Source organism: Pogona vitticeps, chromosome 6 (genome assembly GCF_051106095.1).
Source record: "Pogona vitticeps strain Pit_001003342236 chromosome 6, PviZW2.1, whole genome shotgun sequence".
NCBI lineage: Eukaryota > Metazoa > Chordata > Lepidosauria > Squamata > Agamidae > Pogona > Pogona vitticeps.
The window spans coordinates 778,021-793,710 of record NC_135788.1 but is presented as its reverse complement, the minus strand read 5'-3'; the positions used below and the strand labels follow the sequence as shown (position 1 = coordinate 793,710).

At 58.9% G+C, this 15,690-nt stretch overlaps 1 protein-coding gene across 1 annotated transcript in view; it reads right to left on the bottom strand.

Moving 5' to 3' along the window:
* The window catches only part of SSPO (SCO-spondin), an 84,594-nt gene that overhangs the window by 56,208 nt on the left and 12,696 nt on the right, over window positions 1-15,690 (bottom strand). The window contains exons 14-33 of the mRNA XM_078378254.1: window positions 14,982-15,203; window positions 13,946-14,111; window positions 13,525-13,777; window positions 11,836-12,016; window positions 10,827-10,921; window positions 10,430-10,686; window positions 10,189-10,323; window positions 8,405-8,607; window positions 8,070-8,197; window positions 6,795-6,904; window positions 6,417-6,566; window positions 6,120-6,213; window positions 5,558-5,958; window positions 4,587-4,817; window positions 4,113-4,322; window positions 3,339-3,575; window positions 2,490-2,612; window positions 1,467-1,561; window positions 1,060-1,297; window positions 128-280 (exon numbers count right to left, since the gene is read on the bottom strand). Of these exons, the coding sequence (XP_078234380.1) occupies window positions 128-280; window positions 1,060-1,297; window positions 1,467-1,561; window positions 2,490-2,612; window positions 3,339-3,575; window positions 4,113-4,322; window positions 4,587-4,817; window positions 5,558-5,958; window positions 6,120-6,213; window positions 6,417-6,566; window positions 6,795-6,904; window positions 8,070-8,197; window positions 8,405-8,607; window positions 10,189-10,323; window positions 10,430-10,686; window positions 10,827-10,921; window positions 11,836-12,016; window positions 13,525-13,777; window positions 13,946-14,111; window positions 14,982-15,203 (3,682 nt within the window). The remainder of the gene's footprint in view (window positions 1-127; window positions 281-1,059; window positions 1,298-1,466; window positions 1,562-2,489; window positions 2,613-3,338; window positions 3,576-4,112; window positions 4,323-4,586; window positions 4,818-5,557; window positions 5,959-6,119; window positions 6,214-6,416; window positions 6,567-6,794; window positions 6,905-8,069; window positions 8,198-8,404; window positions 8,608-10,188; window positions 10,324-10,429; window positions 10,687-10,826; window positions 10,922-11,835; window positions 12,017-13,524; window positions 13,778-13,945; window positions 14,112-14,981; window positions 15,204-15,690) is intronic.

Below are 15,690 nucleotides of genomic sequence, written 5' to 3'. Positions count from 1 at the left end.
CTGGCTGGGGGGTTTCTGCGAGCTGTAGTCCAAAAAAAGCGACTTTTTGGTCCCTCCCCCATTGCCTCCCCCTTCCGCGGCTTCTCTGCCCCTCCGCCCTCCTTGGCCTCATCCATGACCAACTTACGGATCTCCAAGGACATGGCGGAAGCGTCCGGCTTCTCGGTGCAGTGCAGGCCCCCATTGTGGGAGGGCAGGCACTCCCGGCGCCGCACCACCACCCCACGGCAATCCTGGCTGCAGTTAGACCAGGTCGTCCACTCGGTCCACACGCCGTCCACTGGGGAGCAAAGGGAAGAGAAGAGTCCGAGGCTAGGCAGCCAAACTGCCCCACACCCTGGGAAAGCAAAGGGGATCAGACCACCGCTCCCAGAACCGGTCGCCCATCAGTCAGAAGGGTGGGGACCGTCTTTTGGGAAACAACTTCCCAAGGGAAGCTGCTTCTCCAAGAAATGGGGAGTGAGTTTGCCTGCCTGCCTGCCTGCCTGCCTGCCTGCCTGCCTGCCTGCCTGCCTGCCTGCCTGCCTGCCTGCCTGCCTGCCTGCCTGCCTGCCACACGGAGCCTCCTTTTCCTGGGGTGGTCAGGATAAGTGGGCGAGGATCCTGACAAAGGGTCGTGGTGCCAGAGCCGCCAGGGTGCAAGCCCCGGGATCTTCTGAGGAACAGAGACGACAGCCATGTGGGATCTCTGCATCTCTGCGGTGCACAGGGCTCGTGTGCTTCCAGTGTAGAGTGTATGTTTTGCCTACCTCTGAATGGAAAGCATGGGTTCCTGTCTCTTGCTGGGGCTGAAGAGGAAGGATCAGGTATTGGGGTGATCCCAACTCTGGGCCATCGGCAGGAATGGGAGGCAGAGGGGGAGCTGGAAGGATCCATTTCTGAGGGAAAGGTGGTTCAGTACCCAGCAAGCACCGGAACATCCCAGGAGGAAGGGAGACCCTGGTCGTTCGCCTTCCGGCAAGCTCCCTCTTCTTCCTTCCTTTCAGGGAGGGGAAGCCTGAGCATCAGGGGCTGCCCCCCCCAATGCCCTGCCTGCCCCCACCTCCCCAGCAGCCTTACCTGGGCAGGCCACCTCGAAGCACTGCTGAGCGTCAACCTCCTCTCCCAGGCAGTGGCGCAGGACGTCGAGGGCCCGCCGGGCGCACGTCCTCCGCCGGAGCTGCAGGCCCGTGCCGCACGACCGACTGCAGGGGCTCCACGGGGCCCAGGGGCTCCAGAGGCCGCAGTCCCGCTCGTCGGAGGGCAGCCACCCTGAGGCCTCCGTGCCGTCCTGGCAGTCGGCCAGGCCGTTGCACACCTGCAAGGCAAGGCCGTGCCGGAGTGGGTCCCAAGCCCAGAGCACCAGAACCAAGAGATCGGCCCGGAGGAAGAAAGGGGGGCCCAGGAGGAAAGAGCCGGGGGCCAGGGCAGAAAGGAGCCAGAAGACTGTGAGGGCAGGAGGGGAAGGAAACCGCCCCCCACCGCACCTGCTTGAAGGCAATACAGGTCCCGTCCCCACAGGAGTACTCTGCACAGGGTCCGGCGCTCTGGTTCCTCCCTCCAGGAGGTGGCCAGCGGGTGCCTGCAAGGGGAGAGACGGGTGTGTGAAGGGCAGCCACCCCCTCTGGCCAGGTCCTTGGGAGGGAGGGAGGGAGGGAGGGAGGGAGGGAGGATGAACCCCAGGACCCTTCTCCCTTCCCTCTGCTCCACCCCCTTCAACCCCCTCTATAAGACCTCCTTCAGTCCGTCCTGGGGGAAGAGAAAGCTCAGTCAGGACAAGAGGAGGAACTCTCGCAACCAAGCGCTTCGCACCAGCAGAAGCAATCAACTGAGCTCCATGCAGGAGACAAGCCCTCGGTGGGATTTTCCATGAAAAACAGGGGTGGATAGGCAGGGAGGGGTCCCCCGAAGAAGTCCCAGCTATACAGCAAAAAAGCAGGAGAACGGGGCCTCCCTTATGATCCCCACCCCACCCCAACTTGCTCCTGGCATCCTGGCACCAGCACCAGCCAGTGGGGTCTGGCCGCAGCCCCAGAACAGGCTGCCCACTTCTAGGAGCACCAGGATCCCGAGGGCTGGTCAGCCCACACCAAGAGTGAGCCCTGTGGGGACTCCTGGAGAAGCCGCCATGAAGGGCCCGAGGCTTCCTCCCTGGAGGGGAAGGAGGGGGAGATTCTGGAAGGGAGAAGCCTGGTTGGGCCCGAAGGGTCCCGTCCACCACCACACACACCCCTGGTGCTGCAGCTTAAAGGGGGTGTCTAAGGATAAAGGCCCCACCCCACCCCCATGCTGCCAACGCCTGCTACTCTGGGAGCAAGGGGTTCACGGGGAGCTCTCCTTGGTGCTGAACCAGCTGGTCAGCTAACTGGCTGCCCCACAGGCCAGGCCTGGACTTGAGAAGTTTGGGGGGGGGCTTTGTCCTTCCGGCCTAAGGAACGACCAAGAGAAGGCCCGGGAGGAGACGGTGGTGGTTCCCTCAGAGCGGAGTCCCAAGAGCCCAGGTCCCTTACCGCAAGCCAGCTCATCTTCCCCCAGGGGACAGTCTGGGGTGTGATCACACACTCGGGAGACGTTGATGCACATGCGGTTGTTGCAGGCAAAAAACCCCGGGCAGGGTGGGATCTGGGTAGAGCCTGTTGCACGGAAAAGGAAAGGAGGAGGAGGAGGAGGAGGAGGAAGAGAGTCTCCTGTGAAAAAGGACGGGGAACAATCCAAGCCCCACAGTCTTGCGCGTCTTGCCGCTTCTTGCTCCAAGGGAGGAAGTGATCGGTGTGGGTGGGCGCTGTCTTCTTTTCTCCTCCCATATTGCTCAACATGGGAATCCCTCCCCTACCACCACCACCCCACCCAGAAACCTTGAAAGATTTGTGCAGAATCGTGGCCGTTTATCCGCACCAAACCCTCTCTCTCCCGGACAAGATGCTTTCGAGAGGGGCCCCGTGATCTAAGAAGAACACCACACTCTTGTGAGCTTACGAAAAACCAAGATCTCATGTTCTCAAGGAGCGGAGAAGGCTCCCTAAGAAGCCTTGGGAAATTTCTGGGAATAACCCATGTTCATGGAGTGTTTTCATCACACCCCTGCTGAGCTTCGGCTCAGCCTTCCTGGGAGTCTCTCGCTGGTCTCGGATCCAGCACCAGGGCGCCTGTCCCTCCCACACCCAGACCTGAGCTCTTGTGGGAGTGCCAAGGGATCTACTCTAAGCCTCTCTCTTTTTGAAAGGAGAGACGGAGCCAGTGCGAAATCTAAACATGCTCCCTGCCAGCCGAAGAGTGCAGTGTGGCCTGGACGGCCCGCAGCCCTTCCCTGGTTTGGAGAGGTTCTGGGGCAGGGGGCCCGGCAGCCAGGCGTCGCTCACCGCAGGTGTCGATGCTCTCGTCCGACCGGTCCTGGCAGTGGGGGGCACCGTCGCAGAGGTGGCTGTAGTGGATGCATTCGCTCCCGTGAGCACACAGGAACTGGTCCAAGGCGCACGCCCGCGGGCAATGCAGCTCGTCGCTGCCATCCAGGCAGTCTGCTTCATCGTCGCACACCCAGCCCCGTGGCCGGCACTCCCCGCTGTGGCAGTGGAACTCATAGCGGCCACAGGGTGGCGCTGCACGGAGGGAGGAAAGGGGGGCAGGCGGGCAGACCCTTGAGTCCTCGGGAGACCTTTCCTCCACACCGGCATCTATATAACCCAGTGCACTGAAACCCTCTTCCTTCCATGCGCCTCCACCCACCCACCCTCCACCCCCGGGAGGGGTCTCCTTCTTCATCACTTCCTGCAGCACACGCTCAGGACCTCTGTCTCCCTTCTGCACCTTGATGCTTCCTGTGCCTCCCTTCTGCCCTCCGTCCTTCCTTCCCCGTCAGCCCCAAACCCTCAGGGCTCATGTTGAGTCTCCCCGGGAGCACTGCTTTGCATGGCTGCTCTGGAGGAAGCCCCAGTGCAGATGCTTCCAGGCAGGCAAAGCACAGCTCAGGACCACAGATGTTGAGTCAAGATGGAAACAGAAGGGTGCCCCATTGTACCCCACCCAGGCTGAATTCAGCCTGAGGGCCAGGGGCTCCTCTACCCCCAGCTGGTACTCATGCCCGGAAGATCCCAGGCAAAGCCCTTAGATTTCGGGGACATCCCCAGCCTGCTTACCCAGGGTCCTGGGGATGGATGGCCAGGAAGTCTCAGGGAGTCTCGTGGGGACACTGGTAGTCACTAGGGCTGTGGTCCGGGTCACCAGGCACTGGAGGGGCTCCTCATCAGCACCGTCAACACAGTCACGTGTGCCATCACACACCTGCGTGAGGCTCACACAGGTGCCATCTGGGCACGGCAGCTGCCCTGGCGCGCATGTCACTCGGCCTGCAAGGGGGGGTGGGGAAGACCAAGAGGACAGCCAAACAAACACTCTCGCAGTCCTGTCGTGACGGAGCAGCCCAAACCTCCGTGTGAGGCATGGAGGAGGAGGAGGAGGAGGAGGTCGCGAATAGAAGCCAAGAGCTGGCTCGGGGAGGGGAAAGGACAACACACCCTGAGGCTGGCCACTAGCGGCTGAAGCCGGTTGGTCATCCAGATGTGAAGCGCTCGAGGGGAGATCCCAGAGCAGAGACGGACAAAGGGTCTCACCTGGGCAGAAGGCCTCCTCCGTCCCCGAGGGGCAGTCCGGCTTGCCGTCACACACCAGGGCGCGGGAAAGGCACCGGCCCTCGGGGCACTGGAACTCCCCCGCCGGGCAGAGGCAGTCCTGCTCATCACTGAAGTCCCCGCAGTCATCGTGGCCATCACACCGGTGCAGGTAGGGGAGGCAGAGCCCCACGGCACAACGGAGCTCGCCTGGCCCGCAGGGTGGGCCGCAGCCTGCAGAGGGGGCAAAGGAGGCAAGATCCTGCCTGCCCTTGAGCGACTTAGCCCCCTCCCCCCATCGGGTGGGCACTTTGGCTAAGGCAGAGGAACTGCTGGGGCTCCAGTTGGAACACCCCAGGTCCTCCCCCTGGGCTGCTCGGGACTGGTGCTACCCCGGCTGGGAAAAGGGCACTCAGCTCAAGGGGACCCTGGGACATGCTCTGGGGGCGAGGAGGGCAAGGGAAATGCAAGGCCGCACCCTCCTACCTTTTGGCACAGCCCCCCCCCCCGAAGATTTGGAGGGCAATGTGGTGCCCTCCAGATCTTAGGGACTCCAGCCCCAGAGGCCTCAAAGGGTGGGAGGAAACACCCCTGCCCTTTTCTCTCCTCGCCTCTGCTGCGGGCACCTCCTTTTCCTGGCCTTCTCTTTCTTAGAAAGGGTGCTCAAACATGGGACGTCAATGTCCACCCGACGTGGAAGCCGGCTCAAGGGCTGAGATCCCAGCTTTCTTCCCTGTCTTCCCCTTCCCACCCACTCCCCAAATGGATTTTCTGAGACAATAAACATCATCAGCTTTTCTTCTTTCCCTTAGCAACAAGCCCCCAGCGCTGCTCTTGCTGCTGCTGCTCCTCCTCGTCCTCCTCACTGGCCCTTAGCTTAGACATGGAGAATAATGACTGTCCGGTCCCCTCTCCCTCTTGCTCCCCAGGTCAGAGGCCCCTGGGCTCTGCCTCTCCCCTCTGGGCACACTCACCCGCCTCATCCGAGGGGTCGTCAAAGCCACAGTCCAGCTCCCCGTCACAAACGTGCTCCCGGGAGATGCAGCGGCCGTTGGTGCATCGAAACTCCTGCCGGGCGCAGGCAGCCAGGGGGCAGCCCTGCTCGTCAGAGTGGTCCAAGCAGTCCGGGGTGCCATCACACCGGTAGCCCCAGGGCACACACTGCCCGCTGGCACACTGGTACTGATGTGGGGCACAGCTCAGGGTACAGAACTCATCCGAGCCGTCTCCGCAGTCGTCCTCGTTGTCACACACCCAGGCCCCGGGCACACAGCGCCCCCCTTCCCGGCAGGCAAACTCGGTCTCGGTGCAGCGAGTCAGGGTGGCGCAGGCTTCCAGGGGGGCAGCGCACTGCCAGAGGCCGGCCTCACAGGAGCTGTGGGAAGAAGTCATGCCAGGAGGAGCAGAGGAGAAGAGGAGGGCTGGCTGCGGGAAGTGCCACGCCGGCCCATTCGCCTTCCAGGGGGCACCAGGGGGAGGGTCCCCTCGCCAAGGCATTGGCTCGACCCCTGGAAGGAGCCTCTCCCATGGCCTCACCAGTTCCTGCACTCCTGCATCACCAGCGCACCCAGTGGGAACCACGTGCCCTCCCAGTAGCAGGGGCATTCGGACGGGTCAATGCAGTGGCCGCCTGGAGGGAAGCAAGAGGACAAGAGTCAAGGAGAGATGGGCCCCGGCGTGGGGGGCACGCACGCTCCAGCCCCTGCCTGGATTAGAAGGCATCATGGGGAAGGGGACTTGGACCCTTTGGCGGATCAGCCAAAGCAAGCGGCCATGTCTCTTTGCACCCCGGCTGCTCCCTTGCAGCCCTCGGGGTCAAGGAGGGGGTCTCACCATGGAGCACTTTCCCTTCCGGGCAGAAGCAGCCCTCTACGCACGAGAGGGCTTCGCAGGGCTCTGGAAGCTCCAGGTCCACATTCTGGCAGGTCTGAGGGCAGGCGGGGCCACATGGGTCATACTCCAGCCCGTGGTCACACTGCATGGCTGAAAAGGGCAGAGAGGGAGGGCTGAAGGGGGGGCCGCGGGGGCCACAGGAGGAGCAGGAGATTGGGGGTGGCCCAGCCAGCAGAGCTTAGCCGCTCATGCTTCTAGGGCAGGGAGGGCAGCCAAGGGGAGCCCCCCAAGCCTGCCCTAGGCTCCCCACCCTGGGCAGACATCACTGTGGGCTGGGGGGGGGGAAAGAGACCTCCGTGAGCCGCTGGCTTGACTTACGGCAGAGTTCCTGGCTCCTCCAGCGCACGGAGACCCCCCGCTGGCTGCACTCCTTGGCGTAGGTGGCGATGGCCGTACAAAGGCACTCACAGTCACCCCCAGAGTCGCATCTGCAGGGAGGGGGCAGCGGGACGGGGAGCAGACAAGCCAGGGATCAAGGGAGGGATGGGGAGGGGGTGGGTTTGGACATAAGATCCCGGGAGCAGCAAAAAGCAAACAAAAAAACCCCCACCCGTTCTAGAGATAGAGAGAAACGCCCCCTCCAACACCCCCCCCACTCACACACTCACACAACACAGAATTCAGGGGAGAATCTCTTTCACATCGGAAGCATCACGGCCTGTCCCCCATCCACCCCCTCTGGGATGTCTAAAGAGTCCACTCCGGGTGGGGTGGATTTATGCCCAGCACAACGCACTCCCTCCCATTTCGAGAGGAGATAGCAAGTGGACTGGGCTCCCGGGGGGGCTCTGGACCCACCCGCTGTCCAGGCAGCCGGGCCCAGGACCCTCGGGGGGGGGGACAGGACGGCCACGGGAGGGAAGGCAGCAGCTGCAGCTGCTCCGTCTTGCCTGGGGGGGGACAACCTGCTTGCAGCCCCTTCCTCTTCCTCCCATTGAAGGAAGGCCCAGGAAGCCTTCATCTCCCCTCCCCCCCACCCCAAATTTGGAAAGTTAGTTTTCCAAAGCAATTCGATGCCTAACTTGCCAAAAGGCTCACCAAAGTCCACTCATGGTTATGGACCTTGGGAAAACTGGAACACTCTTCCCATCTCTTGTTGGGGCTATGAGAGGGCAATTCCAATCTAGGGTTTGGGGGGGGATGTGTTTCAGGGGTGGTGTCACTCCTGCACCCCTGAGTTTCCGGAGTCCTCTGGCCACTGCACAGCTGGCTTGAGCTCTCCTTTACTACTTCGCTCTTTTCTAAACAAACATCCTTCTCATCTGCCTTCAAGCCGAAACCGACTTATAGCAATCCTAAGAGGGCTTTCACAGTAAGTCAGATATTTAAGGAGTGGCTTTACTCATTCCACACACACACACACATCCCAGTGAGTTTCTGTGGCAGAGCCAGGAGATTGAACCCAGGGTTCTGAAATCCTGGTCCGTCACTCATTTGCCACAGAAGAGCCATGATGACAAGCGACCGATTCAATGGTACCGGTGGTTCCCCCCTCGTGAAGGACAGACATGCAGCCCTTCCAAGCCCTGCCCTCTCCCGCCCCCTTGTGCTTCCTTCCAGGTCCTGCTCCTCCCCCCCAACCCAGCCACTTACCCACAAGCATCAAAGACACACCAGTCGTAGAACTGCTGGCAGGGGAGCTCCTCGTGGCAGGGGGCAAAGAGGTCCTGGAGGAGGACCCCACAGCGTTTCCGAGCCCACGTTGAGCGGTGAGAGTTCACCTGTGGGAGGAAGGTCAGCCGTGGGAGGAGCTGCTGTGTGGTGCATCTTCCTCCCTCTCCATCCTTCCAGCTGGCAGGAGAGTCCCCAGCGAAAGGCCCGCTGGAGAGCCTTCAGTCTGAGCTTCTCTCCACCCACACTATGGAGCCTCTTGTCCCTTGACCAGAGAACAAGCCCAGCTCCTGCCAGGGAACAGGCGGGGGACCTACCGCGCACGGGTGCTCAAAGTCCTCACTGCTGACTTCAGGGCAAAGCGGGCTGACGCGCCAGGAGTTGCCGAAGAGGTCGGCCGTGGGCTCCACAATGCCCTGCCGGCTGGTGAAATCATTCTCTGTGTCCCCATCAAAGTTCCCGCACAGTCCAGCGACTTGGCCTTGGTAGACGGGCTCCAGCTTCACATATACCCTTGTGCCTAGGGCAAGAGGGTTCTCCGTCAGGCTGGGAACGGAGGAATAAAGCCAGTAGCCAACAACCTCAGCCAGAAGAAGCACCAAACAACCAGGGGGGTCCCTCCCGGGGGGGGGGCAGGGTGTTCCTCCCTCCTTCTTCCTGTCTCTCTAGGTAGCTTCCTGCCGAATATGCAAATACCTTCAGGTCTTAGGCTTTCTATCCTTCCTGCTTCTTCTCTGGAAGGGTTACCTTTTTTAGGGAAGGGACCTCCGCCACGTCTCCCTCATGGTTGCAAGCACAGCTGTACTCCTGAAGAAAGCGTTTGCAAACTAATACGTTCAGATTTTTCCTTCTGATTTGTCTCCAGAATGGAAACAAGAAGGTGTGCTTTGAGACTCTTCCCCTCCTGCAATGATCAGTCCCTGGACTACATACTTCCCTCGGCAAACAAACACACAAAGTTTGCACCAAAATTACTAGCCGAGGCCAGCATAAATACCAAGGCCAGGACCCAAGTGAAAGCCAGGAGACCAGATGCCCATCATTGGGCAGAAAGGGAGGAAAGAAGGAGGGGGTAGAAGAAGGGAAGAATCAGGGCTGGCATTCAGCCCCTGTTCTTTTTTTGGGGGGGGCTTGGTGTTTAAATCTGTGCTCAGAGACCCCACGGACAACCAGCCCCATTGCAGCTCTTGGGGCCCCGGGGGGGGGTTCCCAACAAGAGGAAACCACTTGCAGAGTTAGAAATATATTCGCGAAGGCTTTCACAGCCAGGATCTAATGGTTGTTGTGGGTTTTTTGGGCTCTTTGGCATGTTCTGAAGGTTGTTCTTCCTAACGTTTCGCCAGTCTCTGTGGCCGGCACCTTCAGAGGACAGCACTCTGTGCTCTGTGGCCAGCATCTCTGAAGATGCCGGCCACAAAGACTGGCGAAATGTTAGGAAGAACAACCTTCAGAACACAGCCAAAGAGCCCGAAAAACCCACAACAAACAGAGTTAGAGATACATTGTCGCAAGTAAGTAGAGGGTAGAAGCACTTGGTGTTACCAGGCTCCTGGCCTCCAACTGCACTGTTACCCCCTCCCAAGCCACCGAAAGTGGCAGGTGCCCCCACATGTCTCTCTCTTTTTGAGACCTGAATGGCTTCTTAGAAGAATTTCCTTTTCAAAAGAAAAAACAGCATCTTAGACCATGCACCAATAACATTCACACGCAAACAGCCCCATGGATGGGACAGGCTGCATCGAACCATGGTCCCTGGGAATGGGGGAACAGTTGTGATCCTTTCAGGCCGGCGGGGGGTGGGGGGGTGTCTCCACGGGAGTTCAGGGTCACCTCCAAGCAGGACCTGAGCTGCCATACAGCCAGAAGCAGGGCACCGGGACGAGCCAGAATGGAACGGCAGGCACGGGCCATGAAGGCCACCCTTCTGGGGCACTGCAGATGTCCCAGGGCAGCTGACTCCCAGGGCCAGGGCCCACGGGGGGGGGGCTCTCACAGCAGGTGGGGTGGAACACCCCTTCCAAAAAGTGGGCGCAGAGCCCGCCACCCTCCAGGCTTGTTGGGTTAAACCAGAGAAGGCTCCACTCCTCCCGCCTGGCCTCACCTCCATCCCAAAGCACCCTCAGCCCCAGCTGGGAGACGACGGCCAGGAAGAGGCCGGCCCTTTCCAGGGTCAGCTGGTTGCCGCTGTAGGACTTCGGGGGACGCACCGAGACCCCGTTGACCATCACGTCTTTTCCTGACGAGGACAGAGAGAGAGGGAGGGAGAGAGAGAGAGAGAGGCGTTGAGCGGTCGGCCCCAGAGCACCAAGTGAAGGAGCGGGATGGCAGCGGCCGCCTTTTACCTCGGAGCAGGTGCACAACAGTGTTGCCGAGGACCACCACCACCGATTTGGTGCAGGTGGTGCCACTGGTGCCACAGGGGACGTTCTCTGCCGTGACGGTGAAAGTGCCGTTCTTCTCATGGACCAAGATGTACTCGCAGTCCCCCAGGAAAGTGTAGGTCCGGCCATCAAAGGTGATGTAGTGGGGGTCTCCGGTGGCTACGCAGGTCCCTGCGCAGTGGTGGTGGCTGCACTCCCAGCGCCGGCTTTGGCAAACACTGCCAGAGAGGGAGACAGAGGGACTGTGAGCCCCCGGCCCTGGGCTGACCCCCCCCCGGGCGCATGGGGCCACGCTGAGCGGTTCCCCTCCAGCAGCTCTCGTGCCAGCCCCAAGAGGCTTCTGCCAAGGGGCTCTCACCAGGTGTTGCAGTCTTTGGTGATGGTGTCGTTGGGTCGGTACAGCCGTCCATGGTGGTGGCAGGGGCACTCCTCCGGGGGGACACAGCGTTCGTCCTGAAAGAGGGAAGGAGCAGGGGCCCCACGTCAGCGGCACCCCTGAGTGCCCCCCAGAGCCCCTTCACAGCTTTGGGAGTTGGGTGGTGACCGAGGAGAGAGCAGGGGGACCACCTCCTCCAAGGAGGGGCCGGGCCAAGCTCATCCACCCCCGAGAAGGGCAGCGAGGCTGGTCTGGAGAGCAGCTGCCCCAAAACCTGGATGAACGGAAGGCTGGAGAGCCACAACCTTGTTCCTGGCAGGGTTGCATGTCTGCATCCCATGGATTTTATTACAATGCACTCTGATGTAGAATTCAAAGGAAGAAGAGGAAGAGGAGGAGGAAGAAGAAGGTGAAGAGGATGATGAGGATGAGGATGATGAAGAGGAGGAGGAGGAGGAGGAGGAGGAGGAGGAGAAGAAGAGGAGGGGGATGATGAAGTCTCCTGTTCTAAGGCCAGGCAACCCACACGCACACAACTCTTCTGAAGGCCAAGAGCCTACTGGCTCTCAGCCACTGGGGCACGCATTTTGCTTCCCTTAGGAAGGAGCCCTCCTGGCCTCCACAGTCTAGGGCGGAAGCTTCCCTGCTCCCACCTCCCCTAATATAGGCCATATGAGATGGGGCAAAGCCCCAGAGTGGTGGTGGGGACGGCTCTAGAGCGACAGAAGTCCTTCAAAGGGCCCAGTCCCAGACACAGATGGCTTTCTCAAAGATTTTGCTCCATAGAATTGGTGTTCCACCCATTTTCAGTAAATCTAAGCAGGGGGGCAAGAGAGAATGGGGTAAGCAGCCAGGTCTTGCAACCAAGTGCACGAAGTGGGAAAAGATCACAGATGAAGTGAGTCTGGGGGCCCCGAGGGGGCTCCGTGTCCCTTTCCCCTCCAAAGAGTTCAAGGGGCTTCTGAGCTGAGCTGTGCCAGGAGGAACTCACCAAGAAGACGGTGCCAGGGGGGCAAACGCAACCGTCAAAGGCGCCCATGCAGCTGAGGTTGTCCTCGGGGCTCTCGCAGGTCTGTAGGCAGGAGCCAAAGGCGTAGACCAGCTCCCCAGGGCAGACGACCGCTTGGGGGCAGCTCTCTCCTGTGCAGTTCCAGGCCCCGTTCACACAAACACTGGAACACAGGTCAGGCATAGGGGGATGAGGGGGGAGAGGGCAGCTTTTCCTGCAAACCCCATCCATTTCTCACTGGTGTGGTGCTGAACCCCTCCTGGGAAAGATCCCTGTCCTCAACACACCGCACCCCTTTCCCAACCTCAAAGATAAAAGTCAAAGTCACAGAAGTGAGGATCCAAATCAAAAGTTGGCAGGGGAATTATTTCCTAGAGGCAGTTCAGATCTACCGTGTTTCCTCGAAAATAAGACAGGGCCTTATATTAATTTTTGCTCCAAAAAAACGCATTAGGGCTTATTTTCAGGGGATGTTTTGTTTTACAGTCGTGTCACCTTCTTCTGGTTGCTGCACAAGGGTGGAAGGTGGGGTTTCACTTAACTGGGTCTTATTTTTGGGGTAGGGCGTATATGACGAGCATCCTGAAAAATCCTACTAAGGCTTGTTTTCAGGTTAGGTCTTATTTTCAGGGGAACAGGGTATCAACCTGACCCTCTCTGTCTGTGGAACTTAAATACTCCTTCTGTTCCTTGCTTTGGGGGTGGGGGGCAGGGAGGGTTGCCCTGAGCTTGTGCTCCTGCTCCAGTGGGGGTGGGTTTCCCATGGGTTGCTTCCCACCCCCATTTTCCTCCTTGCTCTGCCAGCGGTGACCTCCCCACCCAGACGGAAATCCCCAGCCAGCCAGCCAGCCAGCCAGCCGGTTGCCTCCTCGGACCCCAACGATGAACACAGGACCACTCCAATGATGATGGTGCGGCAGCTGGACCTACGCGGCAGAGACATGCAATGAAATCAACCTATCCTGTAGGAGAGACACAGACAGGTCACAGGGCGATTTCATCAAACGTCTCCTACCACTCCATCGAGCTTTTTTTTTCCCGCTCCCGTACCTGTTGGGAACTCTATTGATGGATTCCTTTCTCGTTCTTAAATTCAGCAAGGAAGGGAATTCCCTTAAGAGCACGAGAAGGGGGCTGGCACTGGATCGGGCTAAACTGAGCCTCGCTAGCCCAGGTGTCCCCACAGGGGGCCGGTGGTTGCCCCATTAAGGAGCTGACCAGCAGGAGAGGAAGGCAGCAGGATATTCTGCCCCATCATCCCCCAAAAGCAGTCTGTACCGTCTCCATCCCAGCAAACCCGCCACCCAAGAGGAAGTGCCTCTGATCCTGGAGGCAACATATACTGTATATCTATTCTTGTTTCTGTGTCCTGTACATTCTCCAAGCCATGTCCAGGACACAGATGAATCCATTTACTTTATTTACTTATTCATCTATTTATTTTACTTTTCATAAGAAGCTGGGTATGAAAGCCCAACACAGGGCTGGCACGCTCTGGCCTTTGACGCTTCTCTTTGCAGTAATCTCCAGCAGTGGCCAACACAGGTTTTCATGCAGACATGAGGACTAGAAACATGCTTTTTAAAAGTCTCTTCTTCCGCACCCAGGACCAAACCACCCCCTTGCACATCCCCAGACATTCAATACATGCGAGGCAGGAGCGGAGCTTACCAGGTGTTGCAGTTTTTCTGGATTTTGCTCCCCGGGGGATGCACCTCCCCCTGGTGAACGCAGGGGCACAGGGACAGCTGGACACACTGCCCATCCTCGTCCAGTGCCAGCCCATCTGGGCAGTTGCAGCCGGCCACACACAGCGGCTCCAACTCCTGGCAGGTATCAAAGGCTTCTGTGTGCAGCTCAGCACAGGTAGTTCTGCACGGAGGAGCACATTCTCGATAGACTTGCCCCCCTGAGCATTCAACAGCTGTTGGGAAAGAGAGGAAGGGTCACAGTGTTCTGGGCCACCTCGTCCTCTGGGCTGCCTGGACCTCCACGGAAACACTGCCCCACCCGTTCCAAAGAGAGGAATAAGCCCGCCACCCCCGATACCCTCTGAAGCGACGGCCGCCACCAGAAGGGGTGGAAAACTCACGGCAGAAGCTCTGGTTCCTCCAAGACACGGGGGCTCCTTCCTGGGCACACTGCCTGGCGTAGGCTGCCACAGCGTGGCACAAGCAGTCCTTACTGGGGGAGCAGCCACAGACCTCATAAAGGCAGAGCTGGTAGAAGGGCTCCTGTTCCACCAGGTCGTGGCAAGGCTGTGAGGCAAGCGGGGGGGAGAGAGAGAGAGAGAGAGAGAGATTGGCTCACTGGGGCAAGTAGCCTGGCTTCCCTGGTGGAGGAAACGTTTGACCGACGGAGCGGCAGAATTTGAAAGGGAACAGAATGTGCCCCTGAGGAGAGAACTTCACCCTAAAGGCATACAATGGGGGGGGGGGCTTCGGCAGAAGCAAAGAGGACACCTGTCCTCTTCTGAAAGTCTGGTCCCAGGAATAGCACGCAGTCAGAACGCTTGGGTGAAAGGATAAACCCTGCATGCCAGAAGAGGGAGGCCCGTGGACTCGGCTGGGAACAGGGGGCGGCACCCCCAGGCGAGCTGGGTTTATGCACGACGGCGCTCTCCTCTACTTGATGTAGGAATGACTGGGAATCACTGAACAGTGAGAATAAGAACTCAAATCATGATGTCACTGTAGAAAGGGAAGGAGAGACCAAAGCACAGGCTCAGAAGGGATTTCTCAATAAGCCGGGGGAAACGATTTTTGTCCTTCAGAACACGGACAGGCAGGCAGGCAGAGAGACTGGTGTTATGCCGATCCTTCATGAGGATCAGAACGCTAAGTGCTGGGAACGTCATCCTGGAGAAATAGCCGCATCTCATGCATGCAGACAAGTATACGCAGGCTTCCTTTCCATCTATCTCTTGTAGCAGGAACTTTGCTTGTGTCAACTGGCATTCATAAAAGGATGTCACCCACGGGCTGCATCTGGGGGGCTTCAGAAGAGGGAAGGTGTTTTTCTGGGCCCACGGCCTGCTCAGATCAATATCCTCCTCTCCTCTCCATGGGGTCCAGGTAGCATCTCCTGCCCTTCCCCTGTGGGACCAGATCCCTCCCTCCCTCCCTTACCTGGAAAGTCGGGCTGTGGAGGATCGCGCAAGCTGTCTCAGCAAACTGCCTCCCTTGGGCGTAAGTGCTGCAGGGGTCAAAGGTGAGCGGGCCAAAGGAGGGGCAGTCCTGAGAGACCCTGAACTTGTCCGCAAAGGCAGCCACGCCGGACTCCACGTCTCCCTCCGGGGTGGTAAACTCGTCCTGCTGGTTCCAGTTGTAGGTGCCACAAAGGCCTCGGACCTGGAGAAAACCAGGGGGGTGGGGTAGTTATGCCAAGCAAACCATGGCAAGGTTAACTTTTGGGACTACAAATCTTGGAATTTGGGAGGGTTTGGTCTAAAACAGTAACGTCTCGAAGTTCTTACAGCTAGCCAGAACTTTGACCCAGGTGATCTCCAGGTGGTGGCGGAGGTGGTCCTGATCCGAATTCAGAAAACTTTACCTATTAGACTACTTGTACAGAAACCCTAGCCAGCATGTCTGGGGTTTCTGGGACTTACAGTCCAAAAAGGTAACTTTTCCAGTTACGGACTGTCAGCCCACTGCAAATAGATGAAAGAGGTAGAGACAGCTGTCATCAAAGAGCGTTTAGCTTCCCCTTTAAAACTGATCTTAATGTTGTGGCACTTTTATGGTATTATATCAGATTTGCATCCAACCAATATGCACTTGGAGTTGTTGTTTTTAAGAGTGAGAAAGATACACATTTAAATAGATAAATAAATAA